At 38.2% G+C, this 16,073-nt stretch overlaps 2 protein-coding genes and 1 long non-coding RNA gene across 7 annotated transcripts in view; 1 reads left to right on the top strand and 2 right to left on the bottom strand.

The window, feature by feature from the left end:
- The window catches only part of LOC110049495 (death-associated protein kinase 2-like), a 14,075-nt gene extending 13,843 nt beyond the window's left edge, over positions 1–232 (bottom strand). Inside the window, exon 1 of the mRNA XM_020755290.2 lies at positions 95–232. Within this exon, the coding sequence (XP_020610949.2) occupies positions 95–153 (59 nt within the window). The 5' untranslated portion in view covers positions 154–232. The remainder of the gene's footprint in view (positions 1–94) is intronic.
- A 2,802-nt stretch (positions 233–3,034) lies between these two features.
- Positions 3,035–15,960, top strand: LOC149107400 (uncharacterized). 5 transcript variants are annotated; one of them, XR_016209348.1, is made up of 11 exons: positions 3,190–3,283; positions 3,380–3,440; positions 5,467–5,620; positions 5,993–6,064; positions 7,772–7,862; positions 8,440–8,504; positions 10,536–10,616; positions 12,687–12,798; positions 13,638–13,709; positions 15,050–15,147; positions 15,703–15,960. It is a non-coding gene; the product is annotated as an uncharacterized LOC149107400 (long non-coding RNA). The 5 variants fall into 5 exon arrangements; XR_016209347.1 differs by lacking the exon at positions 7,772–7,862; XR_016209351.1 differs by lacking the exons at positions 15,050–15,147; positions 15,703–15,960 and having other exon boundaries at positions 3,035–3,283; positions 8,440–10,654; positions 13,638–14,429.
- On the bottom strand, positions 10,828–12,200 carry LOC149107401 (uncharacterized). The gene is made up of 2 exons (XM_089297099.1): positions 12,186–12,200; positions 10,828–11,859 (listed from the first exon to the last, which is right to left on the bottom strand). The coding sequence occupies exons 1-2, from the start codon at positions 12,198–12,200 to the stop codon at positions 10,978–10,980; spliced, it is 897 nt and encodes a 298-aa protein (XP_089153225.1). The 3' UTR covers positions 10,828–10,977.
- Positions 15,961–16,073: the final 113 nt, after the last annotated feature.

Below are 16,073 nucleotides of genomic sequence, written 5' to 3'. Positions count from 1 at the left end.
ATTAAACATTCAAAGGGTTTTTTTTTTAGTTCGGCTAGTCTCTGCCTCCGATCTTGGTTGTGTTGGATCTATTAGAGCAAAAAGCATAAATTACCTTCCAATTTCCTCGCGAAAGGTGTAATATTTCTCCGGGTTTTCCTTCCTTAACTCCATGTTGTTCCAGTTAAACGTCTAATCACGACTTGGGTGTAGCTGAGAAAGCTCTACTTTAAATGACATTGATACTGATACCATTTCAGCGCAGCCCCCTGTTAGGGAAATGCGGCTTTCCCATTGGTTCTGATGGCAATGAAAAGAATCCAACATAAGAAGTGATGAGTGTCAGATTTCCATAGGTCTCGTTTCGTGACCCAGTTTAACCTTGTTTCGCTTACAGAAAACTGATGCAAGTTTCGTGCTTTGAATTGTAATGTCGATGAATATCATATGTGTAATGATGGAGAATCCAGTTAAAACATAGTGGTGTAAATTTCTTCTTCAGTCACGCTACGCGCAAATAAGTCAATAAACATGTAAAATGGTACCTTTTGGTTTGTAAGGTTTTATCATGTCTTTCTAATTAGTTAAGCTTTAGGTCTTTGCACGAGCTAAATTTAAATGAATACCTCCAGTTAATCATATTCAACAGGAAAAGGGATCATTGTTTTTGTTGCACTTTAAGGGGTTTATTTTCGCACGTTGCTCCACTCTGTATCTTGACATCCACTGTTTACATCTGAAATGACATTATGCATTCCAAAAAGAAATTGCATAGTTCAGATTCCTTTTTGTTTCCAACATAATATTTCTTGTCGACAGTGGTCTGGAAAAATAATCTATAATAATGTTTTTTTTTACGAGGTCGAGGAATTTGAAAAAGGTAGTTCCGAATCTACGGATTTTTATCAAAACTATTTGTGTAAGAAGTTCTAATAGCTGCGGTATTGTCTAAGAGGGCACCTTGTGATTCCAAGCAAAATGACATATCTAAATGGGAAGGAAATACTGACTTCCTTGATAATCGCTCTTTCCTGAAAATGGCTGACATCTCGCAATAACAAAGTAAATGCTCCAGGGGCTCAGGACTGCTCTCTGTTACAAAGGGCCAGGGGCGTAGCCAGGATTTTTCAAAGGGGGGGAGGGGGGTCACACTGTGTCAAAGTGAGGGTACTCATCAGATTGTCATGTCGTTTTCGCCACCTGCTGTAGGCTGTTTGCTTAAAAAACAGGGGGTCACGGGCACCCCAGGACCCTCCCCCCTAGTTACCCCCCCTGAGGGTGATAAAGTTCTTCACACACTAAGGGACATGGAGACGTGAGGGGACGTGAGGCGGGGACAAGCCCCATCGTTTGTACGCATAGGGTGCATGTCGCAGGGAGAGTACGCAAGCTGGTGCACACGAAGCAGGTTCATTTCCATGTTGTAGCGGGGACAGTTTGCGAGAGCAGCGCACAAGAAGCGACATTGAAAATTGAGGTTATCTTGTCCCTGCTTCGTGATACACAAATTCAAACCAGCTGAATTTTATGCAGCATGTTGCAAGGACAAAATTGCGTCCCCGCAACAGGTCTTTTTTTTCTTCGGAAAAACGAGCATGTCACATAAAGAAAAATGTCGCTGGAACATGTACATGTAAGCCAAAGTTAACCAAAGCTGGCTATCGGACAAGGGTAGATGTCGTCCCAAGTTTAGTTGCATTGTAGGTTAAAACCCGGAGGTCCTTGTTAAAGGTAGAGTCATAGGGTTAGGAGGAACGACAAAATGCATGGACAGAACAGGTAAAGAAAGGGGGAAAGCCTAAGGTAGATCAAGGAACGTTGAAATAACGCACTGGAACCAAATGGAACGTATAGCCAAATGCACGGAGGAAAGTACGGGGGAGAACGTGAGGCGAAAAGTAAACGGCCGAACTGAGGTAAAACGATAAAACGCGGGAGGATTACATCGGGGGTATAGTGCAACGTGCGAGAAATGCAACAAACAAGCAAACGCAGCAAACAGAAATGACAGGGTTTTTTTATTATTTCTTTTATTAAAAGATACTTTGATGGCTGCTGAATAGTGGTGTTTCGTTATGAACACCCTAAAGCCTGGTTTTTACTAGCGGCGCAAGCACAAGCGCAAGCACAAACGGCCATGACGCAGGCATAAGCACAAGCGCAAGCACAAGCACAAAGATCAAAATTTTTCCTTTTTCTTGTGCTTACGCTTATGCTTGCGTTTGCGCTGCAACAAGTGAATACGAAATACCGCTCAGGCATAACACAAGCACAAGGATAATTACCACATGTGGTTATGTTTGGCCAGTAAAAACACTGGATGCAGATTACCTCGCGCCTAAACAGTTCGGAATGTTCGGATGCTTTTGTGTCTGAGTCGAGTTCCGCTTTCACTTGAGTCATCCCTATTGCTTGCGCTTGTGCTTGCGCTTGTGCTTGCGTCGCTAGTGAAAACCAGACCAAAATCCTTGATTTACACCCCTAAGTGAGATCATGAGCATCCCCAACCTTTTAAAAAGGGCAGACTCCCTGGGAGGGAATGGAGACAATGCACTGAGAGGGTCCGGGGACGAACAAGTATTGTGCAAGGGTCCCGGGGGGAGGATACTTTGGGAATTTCTGGGTGGGGATGTGCCGCTGGGACTCTGGAACCCTTAGTCCATACCAGAGCTAGTTCAGCTGAATTTTGCTAACCTATACTAGAGTAAACTCCCCAAATCCCCCCATCTATCGACCCTGTTGTGGCTGATTTGCGTAAATTTAAACTTGCCGATTTGATTTTTTAATATTTTTGAGTGGCAATTCCTGGTTTCCCTTCTATAGATAAAATCTTCAACCGACCAGTCAGTTTTGTGAAAAATGATACCCTATTCTAGACCCAAACGCACTGATAATTTATATACCCTATCCTAGATCATATGTAGAGTAAACTGCTTGAAAACCATACCCTTCACGCGGCACATACCTATATAGCCTATATATGGCAGTGCCACACACCCCCCCCCCCCGGGGGGGCAGTGGAATAAAGACGAAACAACGGAGGACGGTACTGAAACGCATAACAGAACTTCCTGAAGGTTATAGCGAAGGGAATCACAAAGCAGAACTAACGGGAAAAGCAAGGGAACGCAAGTTGACACGAATTCCAAAGTGAATCCATCAAATACGCCTCGTGCAAGTGCTGGGGAGGGGAGGCTAAAGAAAAAATATCCCACAATACCTATCGATCGTCCAACTTGGGAGAATTTTCGCACATGGTGGCTTCGATTCAAAAGGATATGTGAAAATGGTTGTTAACTTCTGGGTAAGTTTTAACATGAGCTTTCTTATCTCATTTTGTGAAGACTGTATTAACGTATGGAAGTCATATTGTAATCTGATTGCCTTTTCTCAATTCTAGTAATCTCAGAAAGTGAATAGAGTATAGGAACTGAGAAGCCGCCATATTGTTCATGCATAAGGTAGGTTGTCTCATTGATTCAAGCAGATTTAGTTTTAGCTCGGGTGTATTTTATAAACCAGCGTTTGGTTATGTTTCTAATAAGCACACTGTTATAATTTGCTGGACAAATTTGTTAAGTTTGCTCGGAAAACGAGCCAACGAGCTGGTAATTTGAATTTTAGAAATGGTGGCAAATTTAAAACCCAGATCTATGCCCAGATGTATCAAATTACTTTTTCAGAAATGTATTGTCCGTAACCTTGAAACTCACGTTAAAAGCATCTCTTCAAAAACTTTAAAACTTTGTCTCAGAAATTAACATGTAAAAAATTAGTATCCTTTCTCACTGTGCCTGTAAATGACATTGAATTTCAATAGCAAAGATATCATTGACGTTACCAATGAATTGTTATTAATATGCCAACTAGAGAACTATTGGCTGGTGAAACAAAGAATTCTTTTGTTTAAGGCTTTGAACATTTAAATAACAAAAACAATGTTTGTAAACAAATATCTTCCTTATTGTATTTTTGGTTGCCATCAATCACAATTACCACGACAACCAGGGTGTCTGGAAAACCCGAATAGCAAATAGCGAATAGCAAATAGTCGCAAATAGCGAACAGCGAATAGTCCTGAATAGCAAATAGTGAATAGTATGAATAGTGCGAATAGTCTCGAATAGTGCGAATAGTGGCCAACAGTCTCAAATAGTGGCAAATCGTAGCAAATAGGGTACCCAACATCTCGCAGTCAACCTCGCAGCAACGTAGGATGGGATTTTCCCGCTAAAAAGGTGTTTCTAAACGTAATCTCTTCCATTTTAACTGCTACAAAAGCGTAAATACGTCTTTATCAGGTTATCCTTGTGTTTTCTGTTTTCTTAATGTCGGCGATGGACAGCCCTAGCCTGAGTCCGAAGAAGAAAAGGTAATAAATTCACTGAAATTCTTTTGCTTATTTGGATAATTAATTAAGGCAGGACATGAGATCTAAAGCGGTGACTATTGACGACTACCTGTATTCGTCACTATTCACCACCTTTCACGACTGTTCACCACTGTTTGCACTATTCGAGACTATTCGCACCATTTGGGACAATTCGCTATTAACTATTCGTGAATATTCGCTATTCGCTATTCGGGTTTTCCAGACACCCTGACAACCAAAACATTGTTACTTTACTAAAATATGTATACAGTACCAGTCAAATATAAGTTGACAGTCTTGACTCGAAACTCGATCGTGGGTACTCGATGCTTGCGAGAATCAAGAATTATTGAGCTTCGAGTTTCGAGTATTGAGTTTCGAGATGCTTGAAGAATTTTTCGAGAAAACAATTTAAATCTCGAATTCGTAACAATAGAAATAAACAATACTGTGCTTCGTGTGGCTTCCTTTATTCATGCAAGAGTACATGTATTTTATATTAACGTCCAAATTGTTAGTCTGGAGTTGAAGTTTTGAATCGCAATTATATAGCATTCATTGCATAGAAAAAAAAACAACACACGTACGAATCAGCCAAATTTAGAGAACGCAGCCTGCGAGTGCGAATTGATATTTCTAGCTCTTTCCAGTTCCAGCAAGCTCAAATTTCAACTTGCTTGCGTATAGTGTTACAGTGATTGTACGAATTAGCAAATGATTTTCTAGCCAAATATCGTATTTAAAAAAATACTTATCAAGATACTGTGCATGTAACTTGAACATCACCTGTGTTAGCGGATGGCTTTGCAGCTCTTGTTTGCATTGACAGCCCGCAGTGATTGTTTGAATTTGCATAATGTTCAAAACAACTCCTAAAGGCCACGCTTTTTCGTGATTTTCGCCGATTAGGTTTGTGTGCTACTTGATCAAACTGCGAAACTTGCTTGGCAGCATTAAATTACTCATGTCATGTCAACTTCTGTTACATTAAGGCATGTTTAACATAACAGCTTGTTTTAAACTACAAATGAAACTTCCTGTGCCTTCGTAAAAAACCTAGACGGATCCCAGACGAAACGACTGTGTTGACTCTTTTTGTTGACTTACAATTACAGGCTGGCCAATCAGAATCGTTGCTTCCCACGGCTAGTAAAATTCTAGGTTGAATGAAGCAGAAAGGTTTTCCACAGATGTCTTCACTGATGTGTGCGTCATTGTAACTTGGTGCAGACTACTTTCCCATGGAAACAATTCAGCTGCAGTTGCCTGGTAGGTTTAATTTTACTAAAAGAGATTCCTTGTTGACAGTTGACGAACAGTTGTCACATCCATTTATGGGCATATATCCCCAGTGGATGAATGCACAGTTCAAGAAAGCTCTAGCTTCTAGACTTAAAACACTTTTCAACATTTGGAAAAACATCAGGGGAATGACATCTACCCTAGCCTCCAATGTTGACCTTCTTTTGTCTTATCACACACTCCTCCCCAACAAAAGTTGGTCGTCCCGCTACATTACTTTGGTCATCTCGTAACGCAATCCTGTTAATCAAAACGTTTCATTTTCCCTTTAGAAAAAAGTTGATATTCTTTTTGTAAGGAAGCAGTTGTTGATTGTCGTTTTGCTCTATTTTCATGCAGGTTGCTGGATGCTGTGATGCTTAATATGTATCTTCCTCAAGTCAGGATCAACCAAGAAGGATATAGTTAGAGGTAGAATAGAGAACTTAACGAGATTTTGCTTCAAGATTATTTGACAAGAATGGAAGCTAGAAATTTCATTTCCATTTAAAAATTCAAATAGTTTCATAAGGCAAGCACCATCGTTATTACCATGATTTTGAATTGTCTTGGAAGCCAAAAATATAGGAGCAGTTTGTTATCAGTATCACAAAATGCAGATGGTAAGACTGATCCGTACGGTAGTGAGAAGGAGGCCCAAAGGTTTAAAGCAAGAAGATGGGCTCGTACAAAGTAGAAGCTATAATTTTGTAACGAAGGCTTACCAAGTTTCTATCAACTTGACTAAGTGTTTGTTACAAAATTATAGTTTTTACCTTGTACCAGTTCAACTTGCTTTCATCTTTTTTGTTGCTTTTTTACTGCCGTATGGATCTTTCTTCCGTTTAAAGACAGAGAATCTTTTTTACTCTGTTGAATTGTCTGGGAATTAAACATTTTTAGAGATCTTTGTTTTCGAATCGCTTATGCAAGTAAAATGATGTGAAATCAAAACTTTGTTGATCAGTTTCTCAAATTGTTTGTGAAATCAAAACTTTGCCAGAAGTAACTTCTGTTTAAAAATTTTTATTTTTCCCGCCAAAAACCTTAGAAAAATACGGGTGCCAAAATATGCATGCGCCGTTTTTTTTTTTTTAATTTCTATAGTTGTTGTAAGTAACTTCTGTTTAAAAATTTTTATTTTTCCTGCCAAAAAACTTAGAAAAAATATGGGCACCAAAATACACATGCACAGTTTTTTTTCTAAAAAATTTCTATAGTTGCTGTAAGTAACTTCTGTTTAATAATTTTTGTTTTTCCTGCCAAAAACTTAGAAAAAAAATGGGCACCCAAAATACGCATGCGCTGTTTTTTTTAAATTTTCTTTTTTATTAAGTAATTTTAAACTTAAAGAAATAATCAACAATAAAATATATTTTCGCTTTGTGTTTGCTCTACTTGATGTTGTTTATTAGTGTAATAACTAGTCAATAAACAGTTTTCATTGTAATCTTTATTATCTCTAATAAAATATTTCAATAAACACACACAATTGTTAAGTGTGAAAGTCACTTTTATTCGCCTCAAGTATTGTCTAATTACAAGTTAATTAATTAATGGAAATCAATTAAATTATTAAATAGGTGTCACTAAAAAATGTGCCCTATAGATACTAAGGCTTTTGGCGAAAAATTTGGAAGAATTTGCACAGTGTTTCCCCTGACAACTTTCTGGACAAAAAATTCAAAATGGCTTCCCTTGTAATTTCCCGCCAAAATTTTTTTGAACATCACGTCGTGAAAAAAACTTGAAAGTAAAAACGCCAATTCATTTCTTGCGCATAAAAAAATACGAAAAAGATATTTTAACGTAGTTGCTTGTGTAAATCAAGTTTTGAACTGAGCAAATCTCTTCCCGAATACTTAAGTTTTTCAAACTCTTTTGCACGAGATGACGTCTCGGATAAAAACCTTTTTTCAACCGATTCACGTTTTTAACACAGGACAAATTGAATGAAAAAACTTTGATTTACCCATCCTGGAATTCAATTTGTTTTTTTTTCCTGAGCCCAGACTGTTGAGTTAGATCACATGGATTTACTAGCCACATGTATTTAGGATATTGACAACTTCTTCCCCTAGACTCACAAAGCTCTTGTAGCCAGTAGAAATCGTGATGTCTTAAAATGTTTCAATTCAGGTGAAATCACTTCTCTTGCATTCATACCTATTGTTAAAGGCTCTCACTTTGCATGTAGAAGGTCTACATCACCACTTGTTTCTGAATTACGGTAAGACGTCACTTGAGTAGTTACATGTAATGTTTTTAAACTAAACACAGTTCCCTTGAGGATATTTTCATAATTTATGGTAAATATATTGGTCAAGTGATACACTGTGTGGCTAAATGTAATTTAGGCAACGTTTGACTTGAGCTAGTGCTGGTCAGCAGCCTTTCCGGGGGACATGCTCTGTGGGGTCTCATACAGGATTTTGCAGGACTTAAGAGTGTTGCTTGCTAGCTGTGGAAGAACTTGCAGTTTGCTTTGAGTGCCATTCATGTTTGTAGCGTGCTTTTTCACCCTGCCTCTCTTTCAGAGCTAACAGTAAATATACATGTGTGGGTAATAAGTATCTCCACTGTGTCTGCCAGTATTACAGTGCCTGGTGATTGCTGGTAGCAGTGTTGCCATGGATACCTGCATGGGCTGCTTGAGGCTCGTATCTTGCTTAGCTCCACCTTTCTCAAGGCACCTTTCCCAAGCCTGTAGGGCATGTGCTGTATACAATTACATGTATTCCTTTGGGTTAATTAAATATTATTTACATATAGTTTATAAATATCTTTCATTTGTTTTCCTCCATCAGGAGAAAAGAACTCAAGTGATAATGTTCTCTGTGACTAGATACCAAGAAACAAAGAATTGCATTCAGTTAAGTATTTGCCCAGCTTCATCCTGTAAATCACAAAACACTACACTGCTGCAGCCTTTATGTGTAAATTATTGTGAAGTTGTCAAACCCAGAATAACAAATATGGCCTGGTCCTGTGACAGTTTGTTTTAACTGACTGAGAAAATTTCTTTCCAATTTTTCTGACAGAGACTATTTCAATAAATTTTTGTTTACTATTTCAAGTTAATTAATAAATTAGGGGGCAAGGAAAATTTGATTTATCCATCAATCCAAGACAATTTTATAAAAGAGTGTAAGGTCACACAAATATGGATGTGGTCAGTTCCACCGGAAACTCTACCACAGTTTCTTGATCTGTGAAGCATAGACTGGTCCCTCATCCAAATTGCCAGGGCAAGATTTAAAAAAAACCTGTTCAGGAACAATTAGACTGTCTGGAAGTGCTGAATTGATCTTGAGCTTTGTACAGGAGATGGGTGTAAGAACTGGCCCACAAGGTCAAGGGAGCTGGTTCCACCAAAACTCTCTTCCTGAGTTTCTTGATCTGTGAAGCATAGACTGGTCCCACATCCAAATTGCTGGTAGAAGATAAAAAAAGAAACTTGTTTAGGAACAATTGGACTGTGTTCATGGGCTGAATGGATCTTGAGCTTTGTACAGGAGATGGGTGTAAGAACTGGCCCACAAGGGAGCTGGTTCCACCAAAAATCTCTTTCTGAGTTTCTTGATCTGTGAAGCATAGACTTGGTCCCAGAAAAGAGGTGAAAAATAAGAACTTGTTTCAGAACCAGCACTGCCTTCATGACTGAATGGATCTTGAGCTTTGTACAGGAGATGGGTGTAAGAACTGGCCAACAAGGGAGCTGGTTCCACCAAAAATCTCTTCCTGAGTTTCTTGATCTGTGAACCATTGACTGGTCCCACATTCCAAATTGCCAGCACTAGAGAAAAAAAAACTTGTTTAGGAACAATTGGACTGTCTTCATACCTGAAATGGATCTTGAACTTTGTACAGGAGATGGGTGTAAGAACCGGCCCACAAGGGAGCTGGTTCCACCAAAAATCTCTTCCTGAGTTTCTTGATCTGTGAAGCATAGACTGGTCCCCCTTCCAAATTGCCAGCACAAGATAAAAAAAAACTTGTTTAGGAACAATTGGACTGTCTGGATGCGCTGAATGGATCGTGAGCTTTGTACAGGAGATGTGTGTAAGAACTGGCCCACAAGGGAGCTGGTTCCACCAAAAATCTCTTTCTGAGTTTCTTGATCTGTGAAGCATAGACTGGTCCCATATCCAAATTGCCAGCGCAAGATAAAAAAAAACATGTTTAGGAACAATTGAACTTTTTGCATGTGCTGAATGGGTCTTGAACTTTGTACAGGAGATGGGTGTAAGAACTGGCCCACAAGGGAGCTGGTTCCACCAAAAAATCTCTTTCTGAGTTTCTTGATCTGTGAAGCATAGACTGGTCTTATATTCAAATTGCGAGTACAAGACAAAATTGATCTTGACCTCCACACGAGATTGGTGTAAGAACTGACCTGTATAGGAGTTGATTTCATGTTGCCTTTGTCTGGAGCTTTTGTTTCCCTGTGTGTAAAAGAAACTGATACTACAAAAGAACAGTTCAAAAATGTCTAATAGATTGTTGCTCTGATTTGAATTTCAACTTTTTGCATTATTGAAACTGATCTTGAGAAAGTATTAGTTTTCTCTTTTCTTAAAATTTAATTAACTTACCTATTTATTTTTTTTCTGACTTCAGTTTTACAACCCAGATAAAATTTGAAAATTTATGTGACTACTCAGCTTACTTAGTATATGTACTATTTTGAGTAGGATTTTGCCAAGTATAAAATCAATTTTATTCACTGTTTTGATTACTTATTATTTATTTTCTGGCAAATAAATGGCTGGTGCTGACCTGCAAACTGAGGAGAAAATTACTAATTAAATAATGATTAGAATTTATGATAATTTATTATCATTAATATTAACAATTTGTTGATTAATTAATATTCTTCAAATAAAATGTTTAACTTCCACAGGATTTTAAGACCAAAGGTATTCAACCTTACGACCAAGGATATTGAACATGACAATCTTTCATCCATTTCACCAGAATACAGGTAGTCTCATTTGGAAACTTCAGATTGTCTTGAAATAGGTCCGCTAGGCATACATATGGAACTAGCCTTAATCACTTACCCTTTACCCACGTTCGGTTTGGTTATAATTCAATCAATCATTTTTTATACCTTAATGTACATTTTACAGTTGGACTGGCCCACGGATAGCTAGCGCTATTCTAGGCGGGCCAGTCTATCAATAGTTACAATTATTATTATTATTATTATTATTATTATTATTATTATTAAAGATTCGCACAGCTATTGATGATATTGAAGCTGGTTTCGTCATTGGCTCCGGGCAACAACAAGTTGCCTAGGGAGGCCAAGAAACACCCCTTGTTTGCTTTTTCTCTTCTTTCTACATCTCCAGCACCTTTCTAAGAATTCTTGCCGACCCCAACAATGCACATCGCTGGATCAGTCCAACAGGAATGCCCACCTCAATGGCTCTCAGATTGTCCTTCAATCGCAGTGGTGTTGATCCCAATGCTCCCACTACCACTGGAATAACCTTTGTCCTCACACCCCACATTTTTCGAACTTCTCTTACTAGATCTTGATACTTTTCAACTTTTTCATCTTCCTTCTCTCTCACCCCATTATCCTCTGGAATTGCCACATCTATAATCTGACAGCTCTTGTCTCTCTTGTCAATGATCACCAAATCCAGTCTCCTAGCCCCTATTTCATGGTCTGTTCGCACACTGAAGTCCCATAGAAGTTTGTAATCCTCATTTTCAAGCACACTGTCTGGAACATGGTCATACCATCTCTCCTTTCGTTCAAACCCACATTTTCCTGACAGGTCCCAATGGATTGCTCTAGCCACGTTATCATGTCTCCTTTTGTATTCTTTTTGTGCCAGTTTCGAGCACGAACTTACAATATGGCTAATGGTCTCATTACCCTGCTTACAGATCCTACATTTCGGGTCATTCTGTGACTTGTCAACCATCGTTTTAATATAGTTTGTTCGTATTGCTTGATCTTGTGCAGCAATGATAAGAGCTTCTGTTTCTCTCTTGAGCTTTCCTTCTTTTAACCAGGTCCATGTTTCCTCACTTCTTTGTTCTTCACCCTGTCTTGCAAACTGTCCATATAACGGCTTTTCTTTCCAGTCTTGAATATTTTCAGTTCTTCTCCTCGCTTTAAAGTTGGCAGCTGTTTCTCTATTCTCATCCCCATCCCTCCTGACGGCTTTTAACAGTTCTTCCTCGCTTGTTTGGACATAACATTCTAGCTATTATTATTATTATTATTATTATTATTATTATTATTATTATTAAATAGGAAAATAGAAAGTTAGGAAAAAGTGAATAAAATAAAAAAGAAAAAGTGGGAAAAGAATGAGAAAAGAAGTGAGGGGTAATTAGAGATCCAAATTTGGGGTTACCATTCATTGAAAGTGTAATCCGTCCTGTGGATCTGCACACAATGTTCTGTTTTGGATGCAACTCTGCAAGAAATTTTACCATGCTCGTAAAAGGCATTACAAAAAAACAAAAAGTCAGTTGGGGTATCTGCAAAACGATTGGCTACAGTATTCAATCAGAAGGCATTGTATACCTGACAGCCAATCATTGAATCAGATAACTAAAAAATACAGCTATTCGATCACAGCATACATCATACTGTATATTTCAAATGTTATATATTTTTCTTTTTGCGCAAGTCTATCAAGTGGGATAATAAATTTATGAACCCAGCTTTGAAGTACATGTATGTAAATCATGGCAAAGACAATTATATATTTGTAATTGTGTACTGAATTTAATTAAAATTTTATTACTGACAGTCATAGAAAAGTCAACGTGGCGTTGATTATTAGTTCGCGCTTCAGAACTGTTTATTTAAAATCAGTTTATTGTAGTCAGTTAAATTGCTGTAGTGTAACACAAACAATTATAGTAGATGTGTTTTCGTTAAACAATTTGCATCTTATTTGTGTTTATTCTTTGTCTTTTATTATGAGACGACAACTAGTACGAAATATGATAGGGAAGTGAAATAAAGGTAAAAATTTTTGTTTTTGACACTGAAATTAAGGTTCTTATCTTGTTCTTTCAGGTATCAACGGTGGCTGGTTTCAAATGTTCAAGAAGGCGACTTTCCAAAGCATCATTTACACTGTTTAAAAAGTTCCTCTCACATTTTTCGTTAACACGAGAGACAAACTCAAGTAAGTTATGTTGCTAACATTTACTGTGGATTTGATTATTTGATTGGCTATGCTAAATGTTACCTCAATCGGCGCGTTTAACTAACCCACGTTTACTGGATTTAAAATCTGTGACAAAATTCTGTAGCCAGAATCAGTTAATGGGACGAAAACAGTCACCTGCCTGCTGTTTTAATGGGAAAAAATCTCGGTAAATAATTAAGAGAGATTTCAGACTGATTATCAATGCAGGTTTGAGTCAGATTTCGAGATATGATGTCACATCAGGGTAGCAAGAGACCTGCTCCTTGAAAGATGGGTCACTCAGCCAAAGTTGTGCTGGCTGGCAAACCCAGGGGTCTCTCCCTTATAAGCCTAACCCTATGCCAGAAACGGGTTGTTACCTGTAGGTTTTATGATCAAAACTGCACGCACATCTAAAAGAAAATATTACTTTAAAGTACTTGCACAATGGTTGTAAGAAAATTGTTTGGTTGATTGGCGTCTTTGCATTCTCCGAAGATGCTGTAAATTGTCTTGTTACAAATCTTGTGCTGTTAGAATGATATTTTTGTTGGCGAGAAATTTTGTTAGAGAGAAATGCAGAGATATGGGTGTACGAACTGACCTGCAAAGGAGTTGGGTTCTCCAAGTATATTTTTTCTCCGGCCCCTGTGTTTCTGTGTCCTTAACATAGCGTGGTTTTCACATCAAAACAGTTCAAAATAGAAACTTGCCTGGTTTTGAAGTTAGACTGTCTGCATCAGCATGGTACAAATTGATTGAACTGAGCTAGCGTTAGTACCAACCCGCTAAATGAGAAGGAAACACTGTTCAAATAATGTTCTTACCCTCCACAGCTTTAAAAACCAAAGTTGTTCAACTTAACAAAGATGTTAAACGTGGTAATAATTGGTTTCGCTTCAATACAGGTGAGCCCCCTTAGATATCTTAAATGGCTACGAATAGGTCCAATATGCGTACATGTGGTACTACGTTCATTATACTTCAACGGCGTTTGGTTTGGTTGTAACAGCGATCGGGATCCGATTTGGTCAGTGTTGGTTGAAATTGCAATTTAGTTTGAGAATTTTCAAAATAACATATCAGTGCTACCGCGTGGACCGGAGTGCAATGTTCTGTTTTACAACCTCAGAACCATATGTGACATGTGTGGCTGGCGGGATTCGCGCGCGAGTGATTTTTAGCGGCGGAACCGCCATTTTGTTGATTTTGTAGGAAGCGTGAACCAACCTTGAAAGCTTTTTTGAGATTTTTTATTTAGCTTTACCGCTACATAATTCAAGTTGCAAAACGGCAGAGAAATTTCACTACTTAGAATAACGAAACCGGTCATTAGACCAACATTGCGACATTGGCTGAACTTTGCTGCGTATTTAGTATAAGAATATCGAATAGATCGAGCTATAAAAGTTTTGGAACCATGAAGCAAGTTCGTTTGGCCAGGAGAAGTCCTATTGGCGTCCTTTTCCATCCGTGTAAAAAGTATCGGTTTTTCGATGGTTGAACGCAAATTACATTTTACGATAAATTCTTTGCTCTTTTTCCTTCAATGTAAGCGATCGGATTTTGCACTGTAAAATTGATTTTTTAAAAATTGGTACACGAGGAAGGTTTGGTCAATTAATTTCTGGTTTTAAAAAGGAAAAAAAGTACTTTGTACGCCAGGACCGGGAATTGAACTCGCGACTCTGTCCCGGAGCGAGAGGCGCGCACCAAACCACTGCGCCAACTCGACTTGATACAATTTCGCGCGGAAAACTTGACTACATAAGCATACGAGTGGCGCGCACTAATGGTCAGCCTGACGTACCTAAACAGTGCACACAATGTAATACTTTGATGCTTAATTGTTTTTGTTTTGTTTTGGGGGGAAAATTTTATCTCGCTAAAGATACAAACGTAAAATTTATGATCCTCAGCTTTGAAGTACTAAAACGTTGAACAAGCAAATAATTATAAATTTGTCATGTTTACAGTTATCGCAGCGTTCTGAGATGATAAAATCAAATTTTAATAATCACTGTTGGTCGTAAAAGAAGGTTAAAGGGGAGCTGATTATTTGAAAATATATGTATATATATTTTAAAAAATAGCTTGCCTTGTGAAAAAAAAGCGTGATGTGTTTATCGCAAAACGGAAGAACGTCTCGTCATTTGCATCTTATTTGCGTTTATTTAATTTATACGGAAAGTTAACAGTGACAGTCGGATAAGATTAACTTCTTTTTATTACTTTTTGTTTCCCTTAGGCTTCAACAGCAAGCAGCTTCAAAGTTTGAGAAGATGGCTTTCAAGGACATCATGCCCGCTATCGAATGAATCCTCTGAACGCGATGGGCAAACTCGGGTAAGTCGTATTGTTTATATATTTGCTATACGTAATCTTATGTCGTTCATATCAAGGCATTCAACAAGCCCAAGTTTACGAGTGTGTAAGGAATTTTAGGTACAGAACTAGACAGATTTTAAACGGTTGAAACCTTTTGTTGCATATTTGGCCGTTAACTTGATTAGACGTCAACAGTACTTTTTCAAAGGTGAAGATGAAAGCAAATTTCGCTACGATCGATTTTGAATCGTGCCGGTTCAGGGACAGCTACATGCAGATTTACATGTGAAAGAAAATATTCTTTCTGAGAAGTCGCGCAATGACAGTATGGAAGTTCAAGTGAAAAAACGTGTCTCGCTATAGCTGGTTTTGATTGTGCCGGTTTTGGTACATCAAGTACAAGTGCATATAAAATTCGGAGATATTGTTTAAGTTTAAGTCATCGAAGGTATGGTATAAGTCTAAGTAGCTTCTAACTAAGTTGTTACGATCATGTTCTTTTGGAATAATATTCTAAGTCTCTTAATTGGTGGGAAATATTTGTATGTTTTAAGTCATTCTCTTCTATTTCAGATGCCTTTGAAATGACCAATGTGGGGGAAAGGCGAAAGACAAAAGACAATCTTGCAAGTGCCCTGGAAAAAAAAAATCTCAACCTTGGAAGGAATGCAAAAATTGATGTGGATTACCGCCACCTCCCCGCCACTACCACTAACTAGCATTTCTTTTATACTTATAACGAGAGTTTTGAGCTCTCGTCCTTGTGGTACAACTTTGCATGCACGCATGCGCGTTTGATATCATATTTTAAAATAAAATTTTTTCTAAGTCTTTTGGTGGGAAACGGGAAACGTGACAAGTTTTAAGAAGTGGCCAAAGAAAAATTGTCAACCTTGGAAGGAAGGCAAAAATTGATGTGGAACACCGCCACCTCCCCGCCACCA

Source organism: Orbicella faveolata, unplaced genomic scaffold (assembly GCF_042242905.1).
Source record: "Orbicella faveolata isolate gen_17 unplaced genomic scaffold, um_ofav_v1 contig_27, whole genome shotgun sequence".
In the NCBI taxonomy this organism is placed as follows: domain Eukaryota; kingdom Metazoa; phylum Cnidaria; class Anthozoa; order Scleractinia; family Merulinidae; genus Orbicella; species Orbicella faveolata.
This window is presented reverse-complemented; position numbering and strand designations above follow the sequence as displayed.